This window comes from Gekko japonicus, unplaced genomic scaffold (assembly GCF_001447785.1).
Source record: "Gekko japonicus isolate JY-2015 unplaced genomic scaffold, Gekko_japonicus_V1.1 scaffold18, whole genome shotgun sequence".
Taxonomy (NCBI): domain Eukaryota; kingdom Metazoa; phylum Chordata; class Lepidosauria; order Squamata; family Gekkonidae; genus Gekko; species Gekko japonicus.
This window is the reverse complement of record NW_015170275.1, coordinates 2581541-2607607: the sequence shown is the minus strand read 5'-3', so window position 1 is coordinate 2607607 and position 26067 is coordinate 2581541. Positions and strand designations below refer to the sequence as shown.

The following is a 26067-nucleotide window of genomic DNA, read 5'->3' as shown; positions in this document are numbered from 1 at the left end:
TGGAATTACATTAGGATAGATGCAGATTGTAGAAGTATCTATTTTGCCATGTGGAGTGCTGCTGGACATTCAATACCAGCATGATGAATACTGTTCTTCTCACATGATGGTGCACACTCTTCCTCCTACACCAGTTTATGCCTAGGTAAGAAAATAATATATAGCAAAGAGCATTGAGAGGAAATGGTGGTGGTGGGAAGTGCTGTCATAGGGTTTTCAAGGCCAAAGATGTTCAGAGGTGGCTTGCCACTGCCTGCCTCTGCATAGGATGCCTGCCCCATCATCCTTGGTGGTCTCCCATCCAAATACTAACCAGGACCAACCCTGCTTAATTTCTGAGATCTGACAAATATGGCACTGCTATGGGAATTGGAGTATCTTTCTGTTTGTTTTACACTATACTGGTCCATCTGTCTGTTTTTTGTTGCTCTTCCTTAGTATTCTTTTTCTTAGTATTCTGCTGCAGCTATTTACAGATTGTCATTGGATACCATTACCAGGCATTCTCTTTTCCAGTGGTTCATTCTACCATTTTAGTATTAAGAAGATGGTCTTTTTGTTATGAAGTTTCTTTGCAAGATGAGACATCATTTCCATAAGTGAATTCTTCTTCTTTACTTGGTGTTCCTACTCTCCAATTTATGAACCACATGAAAGGCTTCTAGAAATTCATTGAAGTCAATGTTGCCATCTTTATTAAAATCAATGCTTCGGGCTAAGCTGTCAATAGAGTCATCATCTACGTCAATTTTGAGGTGTAGGTTGAAGAGTTTCCATGTCTGGCGGAACTCATCAATAGAGATAAGACCTAGAACAGACAAAAAATTGTGTCCCTGGAAGAGGCATCATGGAAATACACAGGGAACCTTGGTAACTAAAGCCAGCTATGAAGGAACTAGGAAAACATAGAGAAAACATAGAGAAACATAGAGAAACAACATAGAATTTGGGACAAAACAAAGTCTGAGTCACCCAACTGGTCAAAAAACTGTCCACGGGCCAGGGCCAGAAAAACACCAGAGGGTCTTATGTGAACAGCTCTAGATGAAAAACAAATGAAATCATACCACTGGATTGATGAAGTCAGCAGCCCATTTCATGAGACCTGCAATGTGTAGACCTCATTCCCCTGCCTGCCCATCCTTAGGCACTGACATGGCCCACGATTCATCAGTTATGTCAAGTGAAAAGGGAGACAATTCCATGCAATGGCCATTAGCCATGCTTATCTGCAGAGTCCTCTATGTGCTGACATGGCCTGCTGACATCGTCAGTCAACATATGCCAATGCACTGAGGCCTCAGGGTAGGTGCAACATGGTGTTTTGCAAGGATTCTATCCCCCGAACTCTCAGCTGTTACTATTACTGCAACATGAAGAAAGCAATTGTGCTCTTATACATCTAGAGAGCCATGTTGATGCCTATTATTAGGACTGTTGCATAAATATGCTCCAAAATATTCACCTCTCCAGCTAAATACAAGCACAATTTAATGGCTATAGACTTAAATTTAAATCTAAAAATGATACCCCTCTCATGTGGGGAGAACGAGGGAACTTTTCACAGGGATAACAAATCCCATGGAGCTTCCTGTGACCGGAGCAGTTTTTAGTGTAGGCTTTTAGTACATGGCAATCATCTAACGGGCTGCAATACAGGGAAGATTTCCCCACCTCATCATCTAAATGGCATCTTTGTGGTCCAGCTGAGAAGAAGGAATCAGTGTATTTGGCCAGCCTGGGAAGGATCAACAAAGTTCTCTTGCTTTTAACTATCTCATCAACACTTGTTCAGCTCAAATACACTGTAATACATACAAATAAAGGCAGCTCAAATACACTGCTACAATTCCCCAAACGTCTTTCCACCCTTCACTCCTTCCTGTATTTTTACCGAGGGTCAGATGCACTACTTTGAGGAACTGGGACTTCACGTACCTGAGTGATCTTTGTCAATCATATTAAAGATGATCTCCAGATCAGCTTTGTATCTACACAGGGTTTCCACCAAAGATGGCTGAACCTGAAGAATATTATTTTAATCACAGCACATCCCATGCAAATATGAAGAAGCAATTTCATCAATCATGTCATTATGAAAAAAGTGCCTTATATTTTTTATTCAACAAATAAGTAGGAAAATATTCCTTTGCCCAACCAAAAAATCTACAATCTACATTGAGTTCACCTGCAGAGCAGCCCTATGAAGCAGAGCAGAAACTCATTTTACAGATAGAGAACTGAGGCTGAGAAGGCAATGAATCCATGTTTGAACAAGAATTTGAGCTGAGGTCCAAGTTCAATAGGAAAAGAACAGTATCTAATGGATAATTTTTGTAAGGCTTTTCTGCCGTGAGTGAAGGATTATTCAGCTCACCCTTCCACATTCCCAAAGGTACCCCCCACACACACTAGATCCTACTCCCCAAAACTCTAAAGAAGTAAGCTGTTTTCTGGAACTCCAGTATCTTAATTGGAATAGCTTTTTATGTGATAGAATATAAAGCATTAAAAAAGGCAAAGCAAGGCTATGAGCTTTTCCTTGGAAAAGTCCCTTGGACTGTGAGGAGATCAAATCAGTCAATCCTAAAGGAAATCAAACCTGACTGTTCCCTGGAAGGAGAGATACTGAAGCTGAAGCTCAAATACTTTGGCCACCAAATGAGAAGGGAGCCAGTTTGAAGTACTGGTTAAGAGCACGGACTCTAATCTGGGAGAACCGGGTTTGATTCCCCATTCCTCCACATGCAGCTGCTGGTGTGACCTTGGGTCAGTCATAAGTTCTTTAAGAGCTGTTCTCTCAAGGGCAGTTCTCAAGAGAGCCCTCTCAGCCAAACCTACCTTACAGGGTGTCTGTTGTGGGAAGGGGAAGGGAAAGGGATTGTAAGCCACTCTGAGACTCTTCCGGGTAGTGAAGGACAGGGTATAAATCCAATCTCTTCTTCTTCTAAATATTTAAATATTAAAAAACAGAGGGGCTGCTAGTGGTTAACAGGAGCAAGCAGCCAGGCCTAGTTGTCATGCCAGTCAGGTGTCATCAAGTCACCCAGAGGGCGCAGCCAGGCCTCAGGTAGCCAACCTCCAAGTGGAGCTTGAAGATCACCTGGTATCACAACTGAACTCCAGACAACAGATCTCTCTCCCCCTAAAGAAAATAACTGCTTTGGAGGGTGGACTCTATGGCATTCTACTCAGCTGAGGCCTCTCCCCTCTCCAAACTCTGCCTTCTGTAGACTCCACCACAAAATCTCCAGGAATTTCCCAACCTGGATCTGGCAACCCTAGCCAGGAAGGGCCCCAATGAGTTTTCTCTCAAAGGCTAAAACAGGCCTGGAAAGGGCCTCCTCCCCCACCTTTTACTGACAGAACCAAGCTTGGTTGCTTAACAACAGCCACTGAAGCAAAAGTGAGTCTAGCAGCAGGAGGAGGTGAAGCGTCTTCATCAGGAGAGTCATCTGTTTTGGCAGTTTATTCTGTCAGAGAATAGTGGTCAGGCTGGAAGTGGGCAGGCACTTTCCAGCTATCCCATTGGCTGTGCTGTGCACTCCATCAGCCATTGGCCCATCTACTGCCACTCAAGAGTACTTGCGTGCCATTGGCTGGGTGCTGGGTCCGCTCCTATCGCCAGCCTCAAGGTAGAACCTGAAGATCTGCTGGAATTACAGCTCATCTCCAGACTGCTGAAATCATTTCCCATGAAGAAAATTGATGTTTTGGAGGGTGACCTCTATGGCATTGTAACCCACAGAGGTCCTTGTCCTACCCAGGCTCCACCCTCAAATCTCCAGAAGTTTCCCAGGCTGGAGCTGACAACCCTTCCCCTCCATCCCCTCTTGGTGGCAAAGGGTGACCTGGCAACCCTAACAGGATACCAAAGGTTAGATACACACAGAGAACTTTCAATGTGCAAATTATCCAGTTGAAAAAGCCCAAGTGTCATCACTGTGTATACCAATTGGAGGGGGGGAAGGGTAAAAGGTTAAAGGTAAAGGTTTCCCTTGCTCGAAAGCTAGTCAAATCCGACTCTAGGGGGTGGTGCTCATCTCCATTTCCAAGCCGAAGAGGCAGTGCTGTCTGAAGAAATGTCCGTTGTCATGTGGCCGGCGTGACCAAACGCTGAGGCACACGGAACACTGTTACCTTCCCACCAAAGTGGTACCTATTTATCTACTTGCAATTTCTTGCTTTCGAACTGCTAGGTTGGCAGAAGCTGGGTCCAGAGACAGAAGCTCACTCCATCACGTGGCACTAGGGTCTAGAACTGTTGAGCTACAGACCTTATAGTCTGCAACTCAGTGTCTTAACCCCTAAGTCACCATGGCCTCTAATTGGGGAGGGGAGGTAATATTTATTTGTATTTTATGTGCTTTAGTACATAAAACATTTTAAATACAATTCAGTAACATCAGAATTAAGCAGGGAATTTTGAAAGTCACCCGGGACCAACTGAACTTTAAGATATCTTACCTCTTTGATAGGTAGTTCAATTTCTAAATCATCAAAAGATGAAAGGTATTCCACATTTCCATTTTTGGCCAGCTGAACCAGCCGAGAACGCAGAGTTCTCCAGGGGAGGTCAAGATGTAGCACAGACTCCATGGCTGAAGCCCACTGACTGGGAGAAATATTCCCTGCCGAGAATGAAGAGCATTTAATGCCTAAAAAGTTAAAGATGCTTAAGGGATAACTACTTAACAGACAATGGAATTTATTTTTATTGAGCTACTGGAACAGAAATATCACTGCAAGAAGAGCCCTGGAGTTAAAGTGTTCTGCCCACTGAAATAACTGACTGGCAGAATGGCTTTGCTTTTTGAAACAATTCCACAAAATAGAAGGCACAGCTAAAAGTTATAATGTCTTATCCACAGGAAATGCAAGTATAGGCACTGCAGCATGATTATCTCTGTCCTACGTCTCTAGGCAAAAATGATTTGTACCCAAAGCAACAGCACACTTAAAGATATTGATGGGAGACTGCTAGGGGAACCTTTCCTACCATTATCTTAATGTTCTGCATCTACATAAAATACTAGTTGGAAATTTGCTCACTGCCAAAGTATAACCATGCTGAAAACATAAAATGAAATGAAAATGAAATTAACAAACCTTCCCAATCCAGCTATTCATGAAATTAGTGATGGGTAACACTTTGAGGCTCAAATTAGAAAGAATCTGGCAGATTATGAGTAACATCACAGGACTTGTTTTCTTCTTCCCCTCCTAGGAGCTTTAAAATCAGTTGTATTTCCAAAGGCCTCCCCAAGTCCCCTGATCTCCTTTTTTCTAGCGGCCAAGGCGATGGCAGCAACAGAGGGGGGGGGAGCATCATATCCATTCTCCCTCTCCTTGGCACCTGTCCTTCAGCAGCAAGGGAGCCTGGGAGAGGCGATCCCCTTTCCCTTGGGTGCCTGTTGTAGATATAGGTAAAGGTAAAGGTTCCCTTGCTCGAGAGCCAGTCAAATCCGACTCTAGGGTTGCGGTGCTCATCTCCGCTTCCAAGCCGAAGAGCCAGCGCTGTCTGAAGACATTTCTGTGGTCATGTGGCCGGCATGACTAAACACCAAGGCGCACGGAACGCTGTTATCTTCCCACCGAAGTGGTACCTATTTACCTACTTGCAATTTCTTGCTTTCGAACTGCTAGGTTGGCAGGAGCTGGAACTAGAGATGGGAGCTCACTCCGTCATGCAGTAACTCGGGTCTCGAACTGCTGAACTACTGACCTTCCACAGCCTGCAGTTCAGCGTCTTAACCACTTGAACCACCGCAGCTCCTTGTTGTAGATATTCCACAATAGAATTCAGGTGCCAGGAAGGGGGAGGAGGAGATTGGGGAGAAGAAGACAGAAACCTCCTTTCGACAGTCTCTTCCTTTCTGACATGGCTGCTACATCTGCCCCAGGAAGGAGAGTTTGAATTACTGAGAGAGCTTTTTCTAATTGCTGCTACCAAATGGAAGAACAGTAGCTGCTACAGAGTCAGTAAATGGAAAGAGTTTATAATAATCCAAACTGGAGCAGAATTCAGGGCTACAATGTTTGCATTCATATCGAGGGTATTACAACTTCCACTCTTTTAGGGATACCCTAAACCTGATAAAATTTAAGCAGTTGGGCTTCTCTGTTTCTTCTCCCCCTGTATATATAGAGTTAAGTTTGTCTTGGGCTTGTGACAAGTGCCTCTGGGCACATTAAAAGGCCTACAAGAAGGGGGACCCGCAATACTCAGGGGGGGGAGGAGACGCTCCGCAGGAGGAGAAGGAAGCAGCCACAGATGAGCCTTCTCCCCTGTCCCCCCCCCATCCCTGGCACCCACAGCGAGGCCTGACCTCAGCCCGCCAAGCTTCCCCCTTCTCTAGCAGCGGTGGCAGTGGCTCCTAGCTGGCCCACCAAACTCCCCCCCCACGGCAGCAGTGATGCTTTGCCGGCCCGCTGAGTGTTCCCCCTTCCCCTTTCAGCAGCCGCGGCAGCAAGGCCTCGCCGGCCCGTCGAAATTTCTCCTCCCCCCCGGTGGCGAGACCCCGCTGGCCCACCAAATTTTCTCTTCCCCCCAGCGGCGTCGGTGAGGCTTTGCCGGCCCGCCAAGCTTTCCCCTTTCCACCCTCAGCAGCGGTGGTGGTGAGGCCTCGCCAGCCAGCCAAGCCTTCTCCGCCCCCCACGCTGCCATTCCAAGAGCATTCCCTGCACATGCGCAGGGGACGCTCTTTTACTTTCTGGGGGATTTCAGTATCCCCCCTATAGTTTTTTTTACAGTTTTTAGATTTTTCTGCACATTTGGGGATCACCCCAGATGTGCAGGAAAATCTCCCCGCCCCCCAGGTGCCCCCGATGTGCGGATTTAGATATCCGCACGCAGGGGGTGCCTTCACTATTAGATATATAGATAGAGGCCCCCAAAGTCTAGCAGTCAAACAACAGAAACACTCAGTGCCCTTCATCTGAGGTATCAGGCAGGTGTCCTGTTGTTTATTAAGGGACAATTCCAACTGGCTGAATCTCAGAAGCTGGGCTAGGGTTGCCGGAACTACAGTTGATCTCCAGACTACAGACGTCCGTCCCCCTGAAGGAAACGGCAGCTTCAGAGTGGACTCCATGGCATCACATCCTTGCTGCGCTGTCTCTTCTCCCCAAATGCCACCCTCCCCAGGCTCCAGCCCCAAATCTCTAGGAATTCCCGAGGCCAGAGCTGACAACCCTAACTGGGGTTCCCTGTAACTGCTTCTGATGACCTCCACCCAGTTGCATGAATATTCCTCCACTGGCCTGCATGGGTGACAACAAGGACTAGCATGAAGCTGGACAGACAAGTGTGATCCAGCGGTTAGAGTGTTGGACTAGGATATGGGGAATCCTGGGTTTGCATCTCCTCTCTTCCACAGAATGCTCACTGAGAAATCTTGGGCCAGTCATATTCTCTCATCCTAACCTACGTCAAAGATTGTTGTGAGAATAAAAGCAGAGCAGGGGGAAACTATGTTGGGTCCCCACTGGGGAAAAAACCTGGGTATAAAGTAAAGAACTAGGATGGCAGCAGTTGTCTTTCCGAGGCATACTCGCAGCTGGTGCAGTAGAGAATCAAAGAAAGCTTCTCTTAATCTCCAGAAGCAACAGTCAAAGCCTGGCTCTGTGTTCACAAAAAGCATCTGTTATACAATGGCTCTCCCACGGCAGCCACCCGTTGCTTCACAGAAGTTCACAAGCGGTGCATGAAGGCCATCTCCTGCTGTTTGCCTTCCAGCAACCGTATTCAGGAACATGAGGCTTCTGAACATCTAGTCATTATAGCTAATAGGAATGGAGAGACATATCCTCCATGAATGTATTGGCAGCAAATTCTATAAGTTAATTAGACATTGTGTGAACAAGTACTTTCTTTTGTCTGCCCTGAATCTACTGCCCAACAGTTTCATTGGGTGACCTGAATTTCTAGTGCTATGAGAGAGAGGTAGGGGAAAAATTCACTCTGATTTTCTTTAAACCACACATAATGTTATGAATCCTTATCATCATGTCCCTTTAGTCATCTTTCCCCCCAAACTGTAAAGCTTCAAGCATTTGAGCCTTTCCTCTTTAATCATTTTGTTTGCCCTTCTTTGTACTTCTTCATGCTCTATGTGATATTGAACACAGTATTCCAAATGTGGCCACACCTAAGGTTTATATAAAAGCATTATAACAATGGCCATTTAATTTCACTCTCTTTCATCATAACCATTAGCATGTGCCTGTTTCCACCTGTGTTGCACACTGAACCAATATTAAAGGTAAGGGTAAAGGTTCCCTTGCTTGAAAGCCAGTCGAATCCGACTCTAGGGTTGCAGTGCTCATCTCCGTTTCAAAGCCGAAGAGCCAGCGCTGTCCAAATACATTTCCGTGGTCGTGTGGCCGGCATGACTAAACACCAAGGTGCACGGAATGCTGTTACCTTCCCACCGAAGTGGTACCTATTTATCTACTTGCAATTTCTTGCTTTCGAACTGCTAGGTTGGCAATATTAGGGGTGTACAAAAAAACTCAACAATGGGTTTTTTTGGATCCAGGTATATTGAACCCGAAAAATATCAGTATTTTCCAATATTCTTGAATCCCAATACTGGTGTGGTATCCGGATCAGGAGTTTTTGGAAATCCCAATTTTGGGGGGCTTCATTATACCCTATGGAAACCATTACAGTAAATGGTCTCCACAGGGTATAATGGAGAATCAATCCAGGGCTCTGCGGGGGGCTATTTTTGCAGCTATGCTGCAAATTTGGTGCCTCTTTCAAACCCCCCCTATTTCAAAAAAATTGGACCAGGGGATCCAATTCTATGGGCACCCAAAGAAGGTACCCCCATCCTCCATTGTTTTCAATGGAAAGGGGAAAAGGTGTTTAAAGGGACTCCAGTCCCTTTAAATGCCTTCTCCAAGCCACAGCTCCATGAGTGAACTCCAAAGATGTTTAAAGGGCTCACAGTCCCTTTAAACACCTTCTCCAAGCAGCAAGTTCACTTGGAAAGCATTTAAAGGGACTGCAATCCCTTTAAACACCCTTTAACTTCAACTATCTAGTGGTCCCGAAAAATCCCAGTTATTTTTGGGAGGTTCAGGGCTTGGTCATTTTGAATAGCCAAAAAATAGCCAAATCTATGTCCGGCTGAAAGAATATCTGGAAAATACCAATAGGGTATTTTTCAGATAATTTTTCGGCTCCATTTTAGCCAAACGCACACCCTTAGCCAATATACCCATTCATATAATATCAGTATATAAGTTCATATATAATTCAAATAATATCAGTATATGTTAGGATTTTTTGCCCCCATATAAATCACTTGACACTTATTTACTCTAAACTAGATTTGTTATTCTCTGTACCATCCTAAGCATGTAACAGTCTATGGAAGTCAATGGGCTTACAGGGATGAACTTTGCATTTGTGGGATGGCACTGTCTGTTTCCTACTCACCCAATTGGAGAAATCCATTTGGAACTTTGTGATCTGCTTGGGTTTTGCCATCCTGAATAATTTAGTGTAATCTGCATCCTCATTACTCACAGTGGAACATTGGTCAATGTTAACCAGAACCAGTCCCTGTACAGAATCTTTGGAACTGCACTGCTAAAATCCTTCCATTGCTGAAACCATCTATTTGCATATAACCCTCTGCTTCCTGCTCTCTGGGCTGATTCACCAAAGGAGTCACCACTTACCCATTCACATTACAATGATATAGAGAAACCTAAGAGAAGCTGTTATCCAGTATTATTACCTGTATCATTTGGGTCATGCTGTCTAAAAGCTTCAATGAGTTCTGATTTGTGCGTGTAAAGTTTCTCTCGCAAGCTCTTTAAGGCAGATAGCTCAACTGTACTCACCCTACAAAGGAAGTGATTTCAATTGACAGTTAACAGTAAAAAATCTACTTAACATTTCACTGCACAACTAACATTTCTGCATAAACTGCCCTGCTCTGAAATGTTCACCTTCTGCTAGGCACAAAAATAAATAAATAAACAGAAAGGCATTGCCCTGCTAAACAAATAGATTCATTGTACAACAGTTAGGCAGAAATACTAAAAAACCCCAATAAAACTGTATTTAAAAAAAAATGACAAAAAGAGTAGAGGGTTGAATTAATACAATAATTTTAGCTTTAACTTACCTGGCAGGGGAGACACCTTGATCACGCAAGGAGGTTTTCCCAGGATGAGGCTCATCCATTGCACTGCAGGTGTGCTGACCCCTGCGATTTCCCCAAATGCGGGAAATACGACTGCATCCGAGGACCTTACTAAACCATCCAATCGGTAGTAGTGACGGCCGGTGTGTACAAATGGCAGGGACTTAATCAATGCGAGTTTATGACCTGCACTTACTGGGAATTCCTCGTTCATGGGGAATAATTGCAATCCCCATCATGAATGGGGTTCAACGGGTTGCCCATGCCTGTCAGCGTAGGGTAGACACAAGCTGAGCCAGTCAGGCACAAGTTCTCTCAGAGCTGTTCTCTCACGAGCAGTTCTCAAAAGAGCTCTCTACAATGCCAAAACCACGGCCACACATCCTGGAAAATCTACAGCAACTAATTATAGCTTTCTTAGTTCAGAAACACCATGTTGTATTCCAGCTGAGGCCTGATTTAAAGATGATGCTACTAGGCAAATAAAACTTACCTGTGTGATCTTACAGGCACCCAGCATCTCATTTAAACTGTACTGCTACATGTGTAACATTAACACACCTATGCATTGCCTACCTCGGCTATGGATCTCTTGCATGTAAAGCAGCACGTGCAAAAGCTGAGTAGCCCAGTTTAAGTAAGTTGCCGGGTAAGTGAAAGGGTATGTGAGATCTTCTTATCTATCAGCATATTGTTTCTACACATTCCCTTTGCAGCATACATACAATGCATATGCATTAAAAATGTGAAAGGAAACAAATGAGTTCTAACTTAAACAATGAGTTCTAACTTAAAAAGACACGCTATTCATTCTTATCCCTAACAAGGGAGAGAGCTATATAAGTGTTGTTAACTAATCGATCTGGTAGTAAGGTTATAGACAGCATTTAACCACTTTCCATTTCATCAACCACTAAGAAGTCCAGGGGCAGAGGCAGAGGATTTCATCTCCTTGAATGAGAGACCACGTAGGAGTCATGATATCCTTGTAAACGGAAGGGCAGTCGACACAGGTGACTTGGGTTCAAAGTCTACCTACTCAACTATCTACTCAGCAACTGAAACAAACCGTATAAAGAGCTCTTCTTTCCTGACAAAGCGAACAATACTGACCTTCATGGCCACACATTGTGATAACATTCTTTTTATTTTTCATTTCTCTGCAGGAAAATGTTCATTCATTCCAGTTCAACAAATGGCATGTGCGAGTTACAGTGTAATCTAATTATTTCAGTGGGCTGAGACTGGAGTAACTGTGATTATACTATCATCAATACCATAAAATAGTCAAACATCATGAGATTACTAAGGCTGTGGTCACACACACTAAATAATCCACTTTCAGTGCATTTTAATAATCCACTTTGTAAAGTGCACTGAAAGTGAATTGAAAGTGGATTATTTAGTGTGTGTGTGCCTGCACCCAAAGTAATAAGCCCAGGGCAAATTTGTTTTTATTTGCTTATATATAACATGAATACAGATTTACAGATACAAACATGCAAATGTATAATTGGCCAAGGATATGTTACACATGCAAATCACACATCAGAGTAATGAAATAAGCAACAAAAAATAAGAGATTCATAAGCAGAACAAATGGTGAATGCAAAAGATACTCCTTGTCTGGGCAACTTTATGGTCTAGGGCTACTCTTGCCTTGTTGTATCTGTTTACTTAACAGCAGAGCATTTGGGAGCAAGCAGACTCCTATAAAACAAGTAGCACAGCCATTTATCCTACGTCAGCTTCCCAGTGGCTCAATTCAGTGATCACACAAATCCACAGTTTAGTTAAACTCATTATGGCTAATGTGCTCATCCAAATGCAGGCCATACCCTAACCAGGGTCTCAGACCATGGTCAGAAGCTGGTCTATTCACCAGTTAGTTTTAACTAGATTTTCCAGTGATATATGAATGAACACAAACATCCTGGCTTAATCCTAGCTCACTACAAGCTAGGTCTCTGCAGTGTAGGCAGGTGAAAGAGTGCTGTAAGGACCCCACCCCCTCCTCCAGCCAAGACCCCCTTGGACAGTGGGATCCCCCTCTTATTTTGGACTTGGTTGTTTTAATAGGCAGCCTAAGTGCCAAAGGATCTGAAACTTAGGGAGTCTCATAGAGGCACCTGGACCGGACCGGACCGAGGTGTTTCTGCACCCTAGGCGAGGTGCAGATGCCAACCTCCTGGTGGGGCCTGGAGACCTCCCAGCTGGCCTCTTGCTGGCCGCTCTCTCCCCTCCCCGGGCAGTGGCGGCGGCGGCAACATCTGAGGCGACATTCCACAGGAGCCACATCTGCATAGCCTCATCCGCCACTGCTGCCCCCATTTGCGGCAGCGCCGAGCAAAGCCCCGCCACGGAGAGGTGCGTGACTTGGGCCGGCAGGGGGGCACGGGCAGGGAGGGGGGAGAGGGGGCGCCCCGGTGAAACTGCTGTGGCAGAGGTGGGGGGCTTCTTGTGTTGTCCCCCCATTCTCTCTCCCTCGCCCAGCTGCCTGCTGGCTCTCACCTCTGCTCTGCCGGGGGGGGGGACCAGAAGGGCGAGGAGGCGCCACCCGCACTCTTCTCCCCAGGTGGCTGCAGCTGGTCCGGGAAGCTCCGCTGGACTCGGCGGGGCTGCCCGGAAAGTGTGTGCCACACGGGGGGGTAAGAGCGCCGGGATCTCTGCTCTGGCAGAGCGGTCAGCCCCCAGATGGGCCCCGTGAGACCGCTTTGAGGCCGCCATGCAAGGGTTCCCTGAACGAATCTTCGTCTGCAACCAGGCAGCTGCCTGGCAAACTTCTTAGCAACCGCGCTGCCCTTGCTGGAGCAGGCCCAGTAACAGGACCACCCCAGCAGTGCCCGCACCCGACAAGATCCTCGCCTACCGCCCCCAGCTGTGGGAGATCCCCTTTGTGGCCCCTCAAGCTTAGCCCTGCCAAAGCGCCCCGGCAAAGCTACAGGAGCTGGAGCAATTTGGGGGGGGGGTTGCCGCATATTGGGTAGGGGGAGTCCAGCAGTGGCTGATTGGACGGCCAGGAGGGAGAGCGGAGGCCTGATTGGGCTGGAGGAGGAGGTGGAGGCAGCAAATCGGGCACCCAGAAAGCCATGCTGATGCTGGGGGCGGGCAGGCAGCGGCAGGGCCTTCGGAGCACGAGCTTTTGGTGGAGGGCTCAGTCCGGCGCCCCCATGATGGCCCCACGCTCTAGGCAAGAGTCTAGCTCGCCTAGTGAGCGAGCCAACCCTGCACCTGGGTACAGCTATGAAGGTCCAGGAAACAGGTAGGGTGTTTTGGCATCACAAACTGGTTAAGTGCAATCTCCCCCAGCTCAGTGTTCTCAGTGACAATAAGAATTCACTTCATTCTCAATAACAAAAGACTTTTCAACACTGGAAGATCCTGGCATATCCCAGAGGTGTCTGACCAGCCCAAGGAAGCCAGTTATTTCATTAACCAACGCCTGGTTCAACTTACATTTCATTCTGTTTCAGGAGCTATCTTGACTCACCCAAACCTTTGTGTCAGTGCATGTCTGGCTCACTTCACCCTAATTGAAGTATGTTAATCATGTTGCCTCACCTAAGCCCTTTGTGCCCATGCAGATTTGGCTCACGATAATCAAGGTATTTTCCCCACTTTTCCCTACCAAAGTTTCACAGCAGTTAACTTTAAGCCAGCCAGTGAATTTTTTTTTATCTTGGACCAATCATGTTCCTAGGAAAGTGGGTTCCCATGCCCACCTCTGGGATGCTTCCCCATAAAAATACCATGCCAGGTTTCCCATTACCTGAACACCCCCGTTGCAGGCTTTTTCTCCTTGCTTAGCCGGCTCCTTGCTCTGTTCTTTGGATCTCAGCTGTGTTTGCCCTTGGACTGTTCAGACCTCAAGCCCAGGATTTCAGGTCATATGCCCCTTCCTTAAAACTTCCCAATTTCTTCCCTCTTACCTTTTAAGGTAAACTTAAAACTTACCAATTTCCTACCTCTTACTTGCTTAGGGAATTAGTTCTCAGGTGCCCAGTATAGATTCTTAACATTTTACTTTTTTACTTTATTTTGTATGCAATGAAGCTATTTGTTTGTGTTTACAATCACTCTCCTTCATAATTTTATTGTGGGTTACCCCTACTGAGATCCATGCTGGTATACATAGACCCAGAAGGTCCTGCGTTATTCCTTCTGGAACCCTTGGTAAAGCTAATTTCCCCTTCTTTGGGTCCAGTTTGGGTTACAGGTTAATGGTGGAGAATGCTTGAGTAGGTCACATGGCTTTGAGTCTCGTGTGTCTGGCCAACACACATATCTTGAAAGTACATGTATGTAAGAGGAAAATCTTGGAGTGATACCAAGCTTAGCAAATCCCAAGGTGTTAGTGATGTGCTGTGTCTGTGAGAAAATGTTTGAATTTGGTGTTTGGAGGCAGTTTGGGGTGGTTTCTTTCCCACCTTTTCTCTCCGTGAAGCTGAAAGAGGTCTAACCACTCCTAGCAGGTCATTTTTGGTGAACCTTGTTGGAACACCAGTCACCAGTCTTACCATGCTGAGATCTATTCCCTAAAACAGCAGCTGGGGCTGCACCACACCCTCATAGCATCTGTGCACCCTGAGATGTTCCTGGAGCTCTCAGAAAATCCCTTCCAACACAATCCCCTGAAGATGCCATCCCTAAAAGCCCCTATAACCCTGAACGGAGCAGTGAGAATCCTGTAGCCCCTGTTAGAACCAAAACAATAGAGAAGCAAACAGGCCACAGATAAGTAGAAAGGTAAGAAATTAGGGAAACTATTAGGTGGTCAGCCACGGAAGCCAAGGCAATAGCCAAACAACTGGGTTCTCTTAACTGGGATACTTGGGTTGCTTGGCTAACTTCTGTGTCTCATCTCTGTCCTTCTGCCAATAGATCTGACCTCACTCACCTGGCTAGGATGAGTGCCTCTGGGGTTGATGCTCCTGCCATTAACATGGGCTGCACCTCCAGAGACCTTACTGATCTTGAAATGTATCCCTGACTACAAGAAATAATCCCTCTCCTTTGGCCAGGTCAGGATGTTGAAATGCTTTTTATAAGGGAGAGACAGGCCCCAGAAGAAAACCCTGAATCTTATGTATCTAGGAAAAAGATGCTAGCCATTTTAGCATGGCAGGTAGTTAGTTACAGTAGAACTATTGATTTTGATGACAATGACTTTAAAAAACCTCTCTACTCTCGATTTAATACCCAAACTAGAATGGCTATTGGTCCCATGGATTCCACCACCCAGCCTTGGTTAGAAATTAGGGTTGCCAGTCCCCAGTTGGGGGCAGGAGATCCCCTGGTTTAGAGTCCCTCCCCCCTCTTCGGGGGGGGATAGCTGCTAAGTGCTCCATTATAGCCTGTGGAGACCGGTCCCCATACAGTACAATGGAGAATCGATCCATAAGTATCTGGAACTCGGGGGGGGGGCTGTTTTTTTTAGTTAGAGGGACCACATTTTCAGCATAGCTGCTGGTGCTTCTCCTCAAACCCTACCCCCCCCCAAGTTTCAAAAAGATTGGACCAGGGGGTCCAATTCTTTGAACCCCAAAAGAAGATGCCCCCATCCTCCATTATTTCCAATGGAGGGGAAATGTTTAAAAGGAACATGGTCCCAAGAAGAAGAAGACGAAGAAGAGAAGAGATTGGATTTATACCCCGCCCTTCACTACCCAAAGGTGTCTCAGAGCGGCTTACAATCTCCTTTCCCTTCCCCTCCCTGAGAGAGCTTTGACAGAAACTGCTCTTTTTTCAAGAACAGCTCTTATCAGAACTACGGCTTGCCCAAGGTCATCCAGCCAGGTGCAAGTGGAGGAGTGGGGAATCAAACCCGGTTCTCCCAGATTAGAGTCCACGCATTTAACCACTACACCAAACTGGCAGCTCACAACAGCTCACCCTGACAGCAGCTCACCCTGAACTCACTTTGGAGTTCCCTCCCCCAGAGCCTATCTGCCCTCTCCCAGAGCCTCCTGGTAAGTCCCCCACCCATTTGTTGGCCTCACCTGGCAACCCTACTAGAAATATCAGAAAGAATCCCTTAAGTCTCCGATTTTTTTTAGCGAAACAGGAGCCTTTCAAACCCCCACTAAAGCTCCTGGAAAACCCCAGAGCCCATCTACAGTAACATATGCAAACGATGGACCCTACTCCCAGTATAGGAACAAAAGCAGTCCTTACAGCTGCATAACAGCTGGAGCAATCACAAACCGCAATGGCACCATGTCTCTGTCACTTCTATTACCTGACGGGTGTCTTCCAAAGATGAGGGAGAGAGATTTCCAGTCACTACCTCCCTTTATAAGGGGACATGACTATCAAGCAATCAGCTTAGCAAATGTTGGTTTCCCAGCAACTGCAACTGTGTCCTGTAACACAGTGGATAGTGTCCTGGAAACACAGTGCTGTACATGGGGGGTGGGAAACCTTTTTCAGTGTGAAACTGCCCTATAGGGAGACCTTTTTCCTTCTACTGTTTACATTTTTATTTTTGTGTTGTAAACCACTTTGGGGCCCTGTTGGGGAGAAAAGCAGCATATAAATGCTTAAATAAATAAAATATAGCATTGCTCTAATAGAGATGTGTTCACAGTATCATCATTTCTTACATATGACTGTCATACTGGAATGCTGACCAGAAGAGGCAGCATCCCCCAGCTGACTGTCTCTCAGGCTCCTGTAGCAAAGCATCCCCAGAAACCTCTCAAGGTTGCCTTCCATCTTGAGACTTCCTACCAGGAGAGCTACAGCTGCCTTCTCCATTGGCCCCACAGCACCTACTGAGGCCTGTTCCTCAAACCATGCACACCTTTTATACAGAGAAATTCTCAATATAAGTGGGAGAGGGCCCTTTTGCCAGCTGGGCCACGCTTACTTCTTTCAGGCTGATCATACCATAGAGCTGCCTCCCAGTTCCATCAATCTCCTTTCCTCATTTTATTATAAAAATTGCAACCAGGACAGCTTTATAACAAAGCATCTTTTAACTAATGTACTTGCCTTCTTTACCTTACCTCTGCCGAATAGTCTTTTTGCGTGTACCTTTGTTGACCTGATATTGAAAAAAACGGGGGATCAGATCTGGATTCAGTTTGATGTAAGCCCCACGATTACTTCCTTCTTCATAGTAGTTGGAGGCAGAAAAAATAGTGATGACCTGATTTTGACAGGAAACAAAAATCCAAGTAACAAACATTTCATATTGGATCCAGCAGGCTGAGTTGTAAAACTGTCCAAGCTAAATGCAGAAGCCTAGCAAAGATTGCAGCCTTGAATGCTACAGCAAACCTTGTTATGCCTCCGAGGACCTTTCTTGTATCTTCAAATAGCTTGTAAGGGGGACTAAGTAGGACAGAAAGGTGAAGACAGGACATGCAAACAAGAGAGGGAACCATCCGAATGTTTGCCACACATGCCGTTTCCCATCGTGTGGCAAAGAAAGAAAGAGAGAGAGAGAGGAGAAAAGAAGGCATGGGGATTGGCAGCTAAAACTGTGGCCAAGCTCTTTTGGAAAGTGGCGGACTGACAAAGCTGGTTGCAAACACAATGCTCACTGCAATCATCCTTCCCCCTTCTCCTGTCACTCTTCCCCACTGCCACTGCACGCATAGGATTGTCTTCCCCCATCATCAAATCAGTTTTTCATTGAGGAAGAGAGGATGAATGAGAATAGAGAAAGAAAACCCTCTCTTCCAAAATGAGGCAATCACTGATATTTTTCCTGCACTTCCTCTAAGGAACTGGGTACCACACACATGAATCTCCACTGCCCCCCCCCCCCATCTTCACAACAATAACCCTGTGAAGTGAGTTAGGCTGAGAAACATACATGACTGAGTGGGGTTTCCACAGTCATACTCCAACATGCGGACCACCATATACCAAACCAGCTGCCGTATGCTGAATCGGATCACTACTCCATTTAATTCAGTATTGTCTATTTTGACTGGCAGCAACTATTCAGGATCTCAGCCATAAACAAGTTGCTACCCAACAGCTAACTGGAATGCCAGGGATTAATTTGGGATCTTGCATATGAGCTATCACATATGGGTAGGGACTGCCCATAAGGCATCTGATACAGTGCAAAAGCCATTGTGAAATTTATATTGTAAACTTGCGGTTTACCTTTCCATTATGGCTGATCTCATAGCCTTCCTGTTTGCATTCATGTGACCTGATGAGCATCTTCAAATTATATTTTTTGAGCCACCTGGCAGTAACATCTGGTCCAAAGCAGCAACCTCCTCCTCGATATTTGTTTGGTGTGCAGCCATTTTGGTGTTTAGGATCACTCCAGAGAATATCTATCACCTTTCAATAGCAAATGAGTGCTAGTGACTATCCACTATTTGTATAACAGAAACACACAGCTAGAATTTGAAAGAAATACTGATCACCACCTAAAAAAGTCAGTCTTACTTGAAGTCAAAATTATCTATGCTGCATTATATTGTGGTAGTGAAGCATCTGATATTGATCAGCTGAGCAGGTATGATGGTACAGAATGCTTGCTCAGAGAGCAAAGCTTTCAGAATGGTTGCAGTCCAGCTTTTCTGAGAGACACATAAGTGGTATGTTTGGCTAGGATTTTAAGAACTTTGCATGGGTCTTAGGGACCTAGTTTTAGGGAACAGGCTGAGGTCTCGGAAGAGGTTCTAGGAAAAATAGAATTATGAGTCAGGGAGCCCAAGGGCAGAATGGCTGAAGAATAAAAGGCAAAGTAGGCAATGGACTGAACAGGAACTGGAGAGAACAGTAAAGGAGGATTGAGGAAAGGAGAAGGCATACTGGCTTAAACTAACTGGCTTCTTTAAAGGTTTGCAGAATAATTAACTAATATTTTTGAATTACTATACCAATTCTTTTACTTTGAAATTGTCTTGTTACAAAATGATACCTCAGATTTTAACACCCTGCTGACTCCTGCCCCTATTTTAAGAACACCGCCCCCGCCCCCCCCCAAAAAAAAATTGCGTTCAGCATACCTGCTTCCACTCCTTAGTTTTCAGCTCTGGAGATGTGCATGGTGTAGTCACACTGGACTTCTGCTCCTCCGCAGAACTGGTTCTGTCAGCAAGACTGACAAGCTTTTTGGCATCAGCTACAACTGTAGAGTTTTGTTTTCTCTCGCTAGATGCTGATGAAGATTTTGTGATGTCCTGCCTAGAAAGGCATTTCTTGACTTCTTTGAGGGTGGAACACTCTTCTATCAAAGTAGGTCCCTGCGGTTTATGATTTGTCTCTGTTTTTGACTTCAGAGGTTTCAGCAGAGTTTTAAGCTACAAAAAATATTCATGATCACCATAATCAGAACACATGTATTGGTGTAGACTGACATATCCATATAACGGAACTCAGCTGCATAGAATGCCCTGCAGTTCTCTCTGAAAGTGGCATTATAGCAACCATTCTACCAAGTCTATAGAAGCAGCAATGGAAATTTGCACAAAATGTTGGCTGCAATGGAAGTTTGCACAAAAACTGATCAGTTGATCCTGTATAATCTTAAATGTTTAGGGTACAATCCAAAGCAAGTTATGTATGCTTACGTCTCACAAAATTTAGAGAACCCAAATTAAGTTTTTAACATGTTATCCCTTGTGAGTTGTGCTTGTTTCTTCAAAACTACAAAATGCCACAACAATTTTTTATTTAATATATAATTCATGGGCTTCCTAATTTCAACAGGACGGTGAGAAGAACTGACACTGCAGCATAAAACAATGATCAAAAGTGCCTTATGAATGTGGTCTCTTACCTTGTTTCTCTGAAACGTGTTCAGGAAATTCAAATCAGTGGTGTCTGAGATCCCACCATGTAAGATAAGAACTTTACTGTCAACTATAGCTGCAAGTGGAAGCCAGCTGTACACATCTTGTAGAAGACGCAAAATTTTCTTGCCATAGGACTATTAAATAAAAAAGTTATTAGATTCCATTCCTGAAAACACCTGAAGATGATAACTTCACTACATATGACCCACTTGATATAGACTTTATTAGTTAACTGCTTTGAGAAGCCACCCACAAGTACAACAGAAAAGAATTCAGGGATTCTTGAAAGTCATATTTGTAACATTTTTAAGACAGAAAGGAAGTTTCACAGAAGAAAGTATCACTATATAAGAGCAAAGTAAAACCAGCTAAAGAAATGTGAATGATAAACCACACAGTTCTGTGCAGTCACACGAAATTAAGGTAAATCCACTTATGGTTGGGGTTAGTCTGAAGGCAGCTTCCCACAAATGACATAGATATACAGATACAGAATGCTATGTCAATGTGTACATATAATTTAGCGCCTATTCCTTAGGACAATACCAGTGCAATACTATGTAGAGTTACTCCAGTCTAAGAGCTTAACCTGGAATCACTTTGCATAAGATTGCACTGTAAAAGCCCAGGCACTGCTTCTTTGTATTTTAAAGGGGCCAAAAATATCATGCTTTCCCCCCCTACTCTCCTGAAGTGCAAGGAATATATGGTGTCAAGTCGACATCTTTTGGAATTCAAACATGAAAATGATAAGAACATGATCAAAAGCAAACTATTTCTAGAATTTTTTATTGTTATTAATTGAATGAATCATCCAGCATGCATCACTTCCCTCCTGTACTGCCTACCCTATATCTCAGTGAATGGATGTTCATTAGAGGAGTCTCTTTGGGGTGAGGCCAGCATTGGGTGAGGTATTCACCTTTCTGGAACATCTCTTAGAAATATAAGGTCAACAAATGGGAAGAGTAATATTGCTGCAAATAAATGCCTCCCTACTATGTTTCATGCAATGTATTCAATATGAATAATTTGTACAGCACCATATAGGAACAGAGCTGGGGGTGTGGCTTATGAGAATCAGTGGGAGGGGCTATCATTGAAAGAAACCAGAGAGCGCAGCTTGCGGATTCCATGGAGCAATTGCTTATGTCATCCCACATTATTCAAATTTTAAAATTTGACAGACATGTTTTTATAGTGGAGTGGAAGGGGGGGGGAACAGCCCTGGAAAAGGGCCCCACACATGCCTCCTCAAAGAAGAGAGGGAGAAAGAGTCTGCCCAGCACTCAACTGTGCACCTCTTTCCCTGTATGGGGCTTGGCCAGGCTGTAGGTCAAGGATGCCCCCTGTACACCCCTTCTCCCAATTGTTGGTTGCCAACCTTCAGGTGGGGGCTTGGAAATCTCCAGGAATTACAACTGATCTCCAAGCTAGATAGATCAGTTCCCCTGGAGAAAATGACTGCTTTGGAGGGTGGATTCTATGGCATTATATCCTCTGCTGAAGTCCCTCCCCTCCCCAAACCCACATTCTCCAGGCTCTATCCCCAAATTTCAAGGGGTTTCCCAACCTGGAGTTGGTAGTCCTATCCTTGCCACACTCAGCAAGAGCTGCTAGCTTGTGGCAGCTCTCATCTAACTTGCAGAGGACAAGGGCCACCCCCTTGCTTGGGGTCAGGGTGCCCTGGGCAGGGAATGGGCAGGCTATTGGCTTATGCAGTCCTTTCCTGGTCTCCTTAATGGCTAGTCTGCTCATGCTCTGCCAGATACATTTCAGTTTCATTACAAAGCTGTATGCCAGTGATCAGATTTTGGCCCCTTCCCTGCATGCCACTTCAGAATGCAAGTAGGGTGAAACCACCTCTGGAGTGAGCCTCAGTGCCTGAGGTTCTAAGACCTGGAACTATTCAGCAGCTAGATTCCAGTCCAGTAGCACCATAGAAACCAACAAGATTTTTCAGGGTATGCGCTTCTGAGAGTCAAAGTTCTCTTTGTCAGATACAGAAATTATTCAAGTAATCATTCTACAAAAAAAGGACAAGGGAAGGGGGAAAAACTTACCCGATACTTGTTCATAACTTCTTTTGTGAAACCATATCTGAAACGAGTGAGAATCAAAAGGCTATGAACCCATAAGCAAGTAGTTGGATCTTTCCCATGGTCAGCTATGAAGTAGCCCAAAACTTGGAACTCCCTGCTATGTGTTGCTGACAAGTTCTGGATCTCACTGCTTACATATATAGAAGGGCAGTCGCCGATATATTGACAACAGCAATCCCAAAAGGACAGAAATATAGCTTCATGCTGGGAGGTGGGGTGGGAATCCTGTTCTGTTCTTCTCCTCACCACAAACACACATATTGAGACTGTCCCAGGTTTAGCTGGCATAATTCCATCCCAACTCTGGTGCATTTAATGTGGAAGTAGTATTCTGCTCTTATATCCTAATAGGGTTGCCAGGTCCCACGGAGTCCCAGCAGAGGACTTTGGGGAGTGTTCCAAGGAGGCAGGGACAGCTCCAACATGAAGACATCACACAGAAGTGACGTCATCACACCGGGGACCAGTGGCTTGAGTCTGGTACAATACAACCATCCACATTGAATGTTACCAATCGTTTCATGGTAATGAGCTTGCAGCCTGACCCACCCAAACCCTCAGGCCCAAGTACTTCATGCCTATACTACACCTATGCTTGGTCCCTAGGTGATATCCAGATTCCAACTGAAAGGCCAGACAATCATCTGAGTCTGACTTCCCATCAATCTTAACCCTGTTCAGTTTACTAGAGGGAGATCAGAGTCCTACCGATGCAAAGGCCTTGGCAAATACTCCCATTACATTTCTTGGACTTAAGTCTTGCAGTCTCTGATTCAGTGAGGTTTTTTTTAAAAAAGACAGACATCTAAAGAACAAACTTAAAAATAATTTGTCTTCCATTTTGGTAAAATTGTGGATTTATATATTTATTTGCTAATATTGTTGCAAGATATTGGGGAGCAGATGCCCTGACTTTTAAATTCTAGAGTACAGGAAGGTCAGGCTAGTGAAACAAAGGACATAAGAATGTAGATACCTAAGATTCATTATGTGGTCTTCATGGTTCCCTCTGTTCAAATGAAAATGGTTGGGGTAGACAACAAGAAATGCAAACAGGATGATAAGTATTTCTACGGAGTTTTTCCCTCTGTCAACAAAGTCACCATTGAAAATGTAGGGATTTTCTTCTGAAGGAAGGCCATTCTGAAGGACAAAATAAATACAGCAAATTGGAATGTGCAACTTACATAATCAACACTCAAATGGCCAAGACAGCATTGTCTGTGGCCCTGTCTCCTCCATGCCTTCAGTGGCATAAGATCATAAGAACATAAGAGAAGTCATGTTGGATCAGGCCAATAGCCCATCCAGTCCAACACAGTTGCCAAAACCCAGGTACCATCAGGAGGTTCACCAGTGGGGCCAGAACTCCAGAAGCTGTTACCCCCAAGCACCAAGAATACAGAGCATCACTGCCCCAGACACAGTAGAGTTCCATCTATACGTTGTGGCTAATAGCCATAGATGGACTTCTGCTCCATATCTGAAAGGATCTCCTAGCATAGCTGTTTCATATTAGTTGTTAGATCAGTTGCATGGCCAAGAGCTACCATTAAGCCTCATGCTTATGAGCTTCTGTGAAGATCCACCTCCACAGCAGTTTCTAGTGTGAAAACTATTTTAAATTGTTTGGTATGTTTGTCCTGGCAACACACTGTGAAATAAGCCAACATTGTTCTCATTTCAGGGAAAGATCACGGGGATGCTCTGAGAGAAAAAAATGTTTTTTTCCCAAGGGCATTGTAATTAAGTGAGGACTGTGATGGTTTAAAGGTACCTGATGGTGGAGTTCTACTGCAGAAACAGCCTGGTAACCACAGTTAAGTCCTTCTACACTCCACAGAAGAACAGTGGAATAGATGGGCTACCGATCATAAGCTGGTATTCACAGTTTCTCAGACCACATGATCTGTATTCAGCCTGGAAAAGGGTGGTTTTTAATGAAGTTTGATTGTTGACAATTATATTTACATTGCAAGTTCCATTCATATTCACAATGCAGGATGGCCATTTCTGTCCCAGTTGCTTTCCTTGAGCATTTCAGTGATTTTAGATGATGACAAATGCTCCAGAGGCAGAGAAAGCTACAGCAGCCTGGTGCACACAGGAAACAAGAGTCAAAGACAGCTTTCCAATGCTTTGCACAATAGAAAGCACGGCTGCCGGGCAGCTTGCCTTATTAAAGTGCCTTCTGGGTTTGTGCTTAATTAGCTTCCCTTTGTCGATCTGCCTTTTAATTCCACTCCAGGATGTCTATATGCATAGCATCAATTTAACAAAGACTAATTTAGCAACTGGCAATTTAAAATATTATGGGCCATTTTTTTTAAGGAACAATGTCAGGAAATGGTATAATTTAGCAATTATTAGTGTGGTGAATGGAAGTATCGCTAAACTGTCTCTTTTCATTAAGGTAAGGTATTATGCTTAAGAGCAGTTATTTGAAAGTATTAAAAGAAAAATGTCATCTCGTGGGCAGTGGTCAAGTTTTCACCTAAAACCTTTTTGTCGCTTCTCCCATACCCCCAGCCCTGCAATGGTGGCTCATAAACAGAGTAATGCAATGCAGCCAAACCAAATAAATAGCAAATCAAGCTATAATATCAATCCTCAATGGTGAACTGTAAAGTGATTAGCAGCCCAGACAAATCCACATTAGTCATTTAGGAGTACCGCATGATTTATCCTGAGAGGACATTAACACTATTACAGAATGGGGTTGTTGTTGTTTTTTAAAAAAAAAATAGCACTCTGCCTCAAAAGGAGACAATGTGAATGATAAGAAGAGAACAGGGAAGGAAAAAGCTATAACCACAGCCACACCTACACACCCTCACCCTTGGTCTGACTTGGTTTGTAACTGCCTATATGTATTTTGGAGGTAGCAAAATGAGATACTGAGCTTTCATGTTCCAACACTTAGATGACTGGACTGAATTTGGATACAACGATCCTCCTGCTGTGGCCTGGAAGTGCTGCAAAAATAAAGCCTAGTTGCCCATTCTAGTCAACAGTGAATGATGTAACTGGGAGGAGGAGGAGGAGAAGGAGAAGAGTTGATTTTATACCCCACCTTTCACTACCCGAAAGGGTCTCAAAGCAGCTTACAATCCCCACACTCTGGGAGGTAGGTGGGGCTGAGAGAGTTCTAAGAGACCTGTGACTGACCTAAGGTCACCTAGTTGGCTACATGTGAAGGAGTGGGGAATCAAACCCAGTTCCCCAGAATAGTCCACCTCTTTTAACCACTACACCACACCGGCTCACTTTGCTCAAATGAAGCCTGTTGCCAGTAATACTTCAGAATACTTGGTGAAGTGTGGCTCTTCAGATCTATGTGCATGCAGAGTTTCATGTCAGCAGCAGCCCAAACACATGTTTTCTGTTACATGGAAGATATACTTTGATTTGTTGTTGTTGTTCAGTCGTACAGTTGAGTCCGACTCATCGCGACCCCATAGACCACATTACGCCAAGCCCTCCTGTCTTCCGTCGTGCTCCGGAGTTTGCTCAATTTCATGTTCGTTGCCTCGATAACACTGTCTAACCATCTCATCCTTTGTCATCCCCTTCTTCTTTGACCTTCAATCTTTCCCAGCATCAGGGTCTTCTCCAGTGAGTGCTCCCTTCTTATTTGGTGGCCAAAGTATTTGAGCTTCAGCTTCAGTATCTGGCCTTCCAGGGAATAGTCACAGTTGTTTTCTTTTAGGATTGACTGATTTGATCTCCTTGCAGTCCAAGGGACTCTCAAGAGTCTTCTCCAGCACCATAATTCAAAAGCATCTATTCTTTGGCGCTCGGCCTTCCTTATAGTCCAACTCTCGCAGCCATACATTACTACTGGGAATACCATTGCTTTGACCATATGGATTTTTGTTGGCAGGGTGATGTCTCTACTTTTTAATATGCTGTCTAGGTTTTCCATCGCTTTCCTCCCAAGGAGCAGGTGTCTTTTGATTTCATGGCTGCAGTCACCGTTTGCAGTGATCTTGGATCCCAGGAATGTGAAGTCTGTCACTGCTTCCACGACTT

At 44.8% G+C, this 26067-nt stretch overlaps 1 protein-coding gene across 1 annotated transcript in view; it reads right to left on the bottom strand.

Annotated features, from left to right (window-relative positions):
* Positions 1–614: 614 nt before the first annotated feature.
* PPEF1 (protein phosphatase, EF-hand calcium binding domain 1) overlaps positions 615–26067 on the bottom strand; it is a 57405-nt gene continuing 31952 nt past the window's right edge. The window contains exons 7-16 of the mRNA XM_015417588.1: positions 23012–23178; positions 21997–22033; positions 19918–20067; positions 19145–19438; positions 18285–18470; positions 17171–17313; positions 9753–9859; positions 4468–4631; positions 1939–2023; positions 615–808 (exon numbers count right to left, since the gene is read on the bottom strand). Coding sequence (XP_015273074.1) covers positions 615–808; positions 1939–2023; positions 4468–4631; positions 9753–9859; positions 17171–17313; positions 18285–18470; positions 19145–19438; positions 19918–20067; positions 21997–22033; positions 23012–23178 — 1527 coding nt within the window. The remainder of the gene's footprint in view (positions 809–1938; positions 2024–4467; positions 4632–9752; positions 9860–17170; positions 17314–18284; positions 18471–19144; positions 19439–19917; positions 20068–21996; positions 22034–23011; positions 23179–26067) is intronic.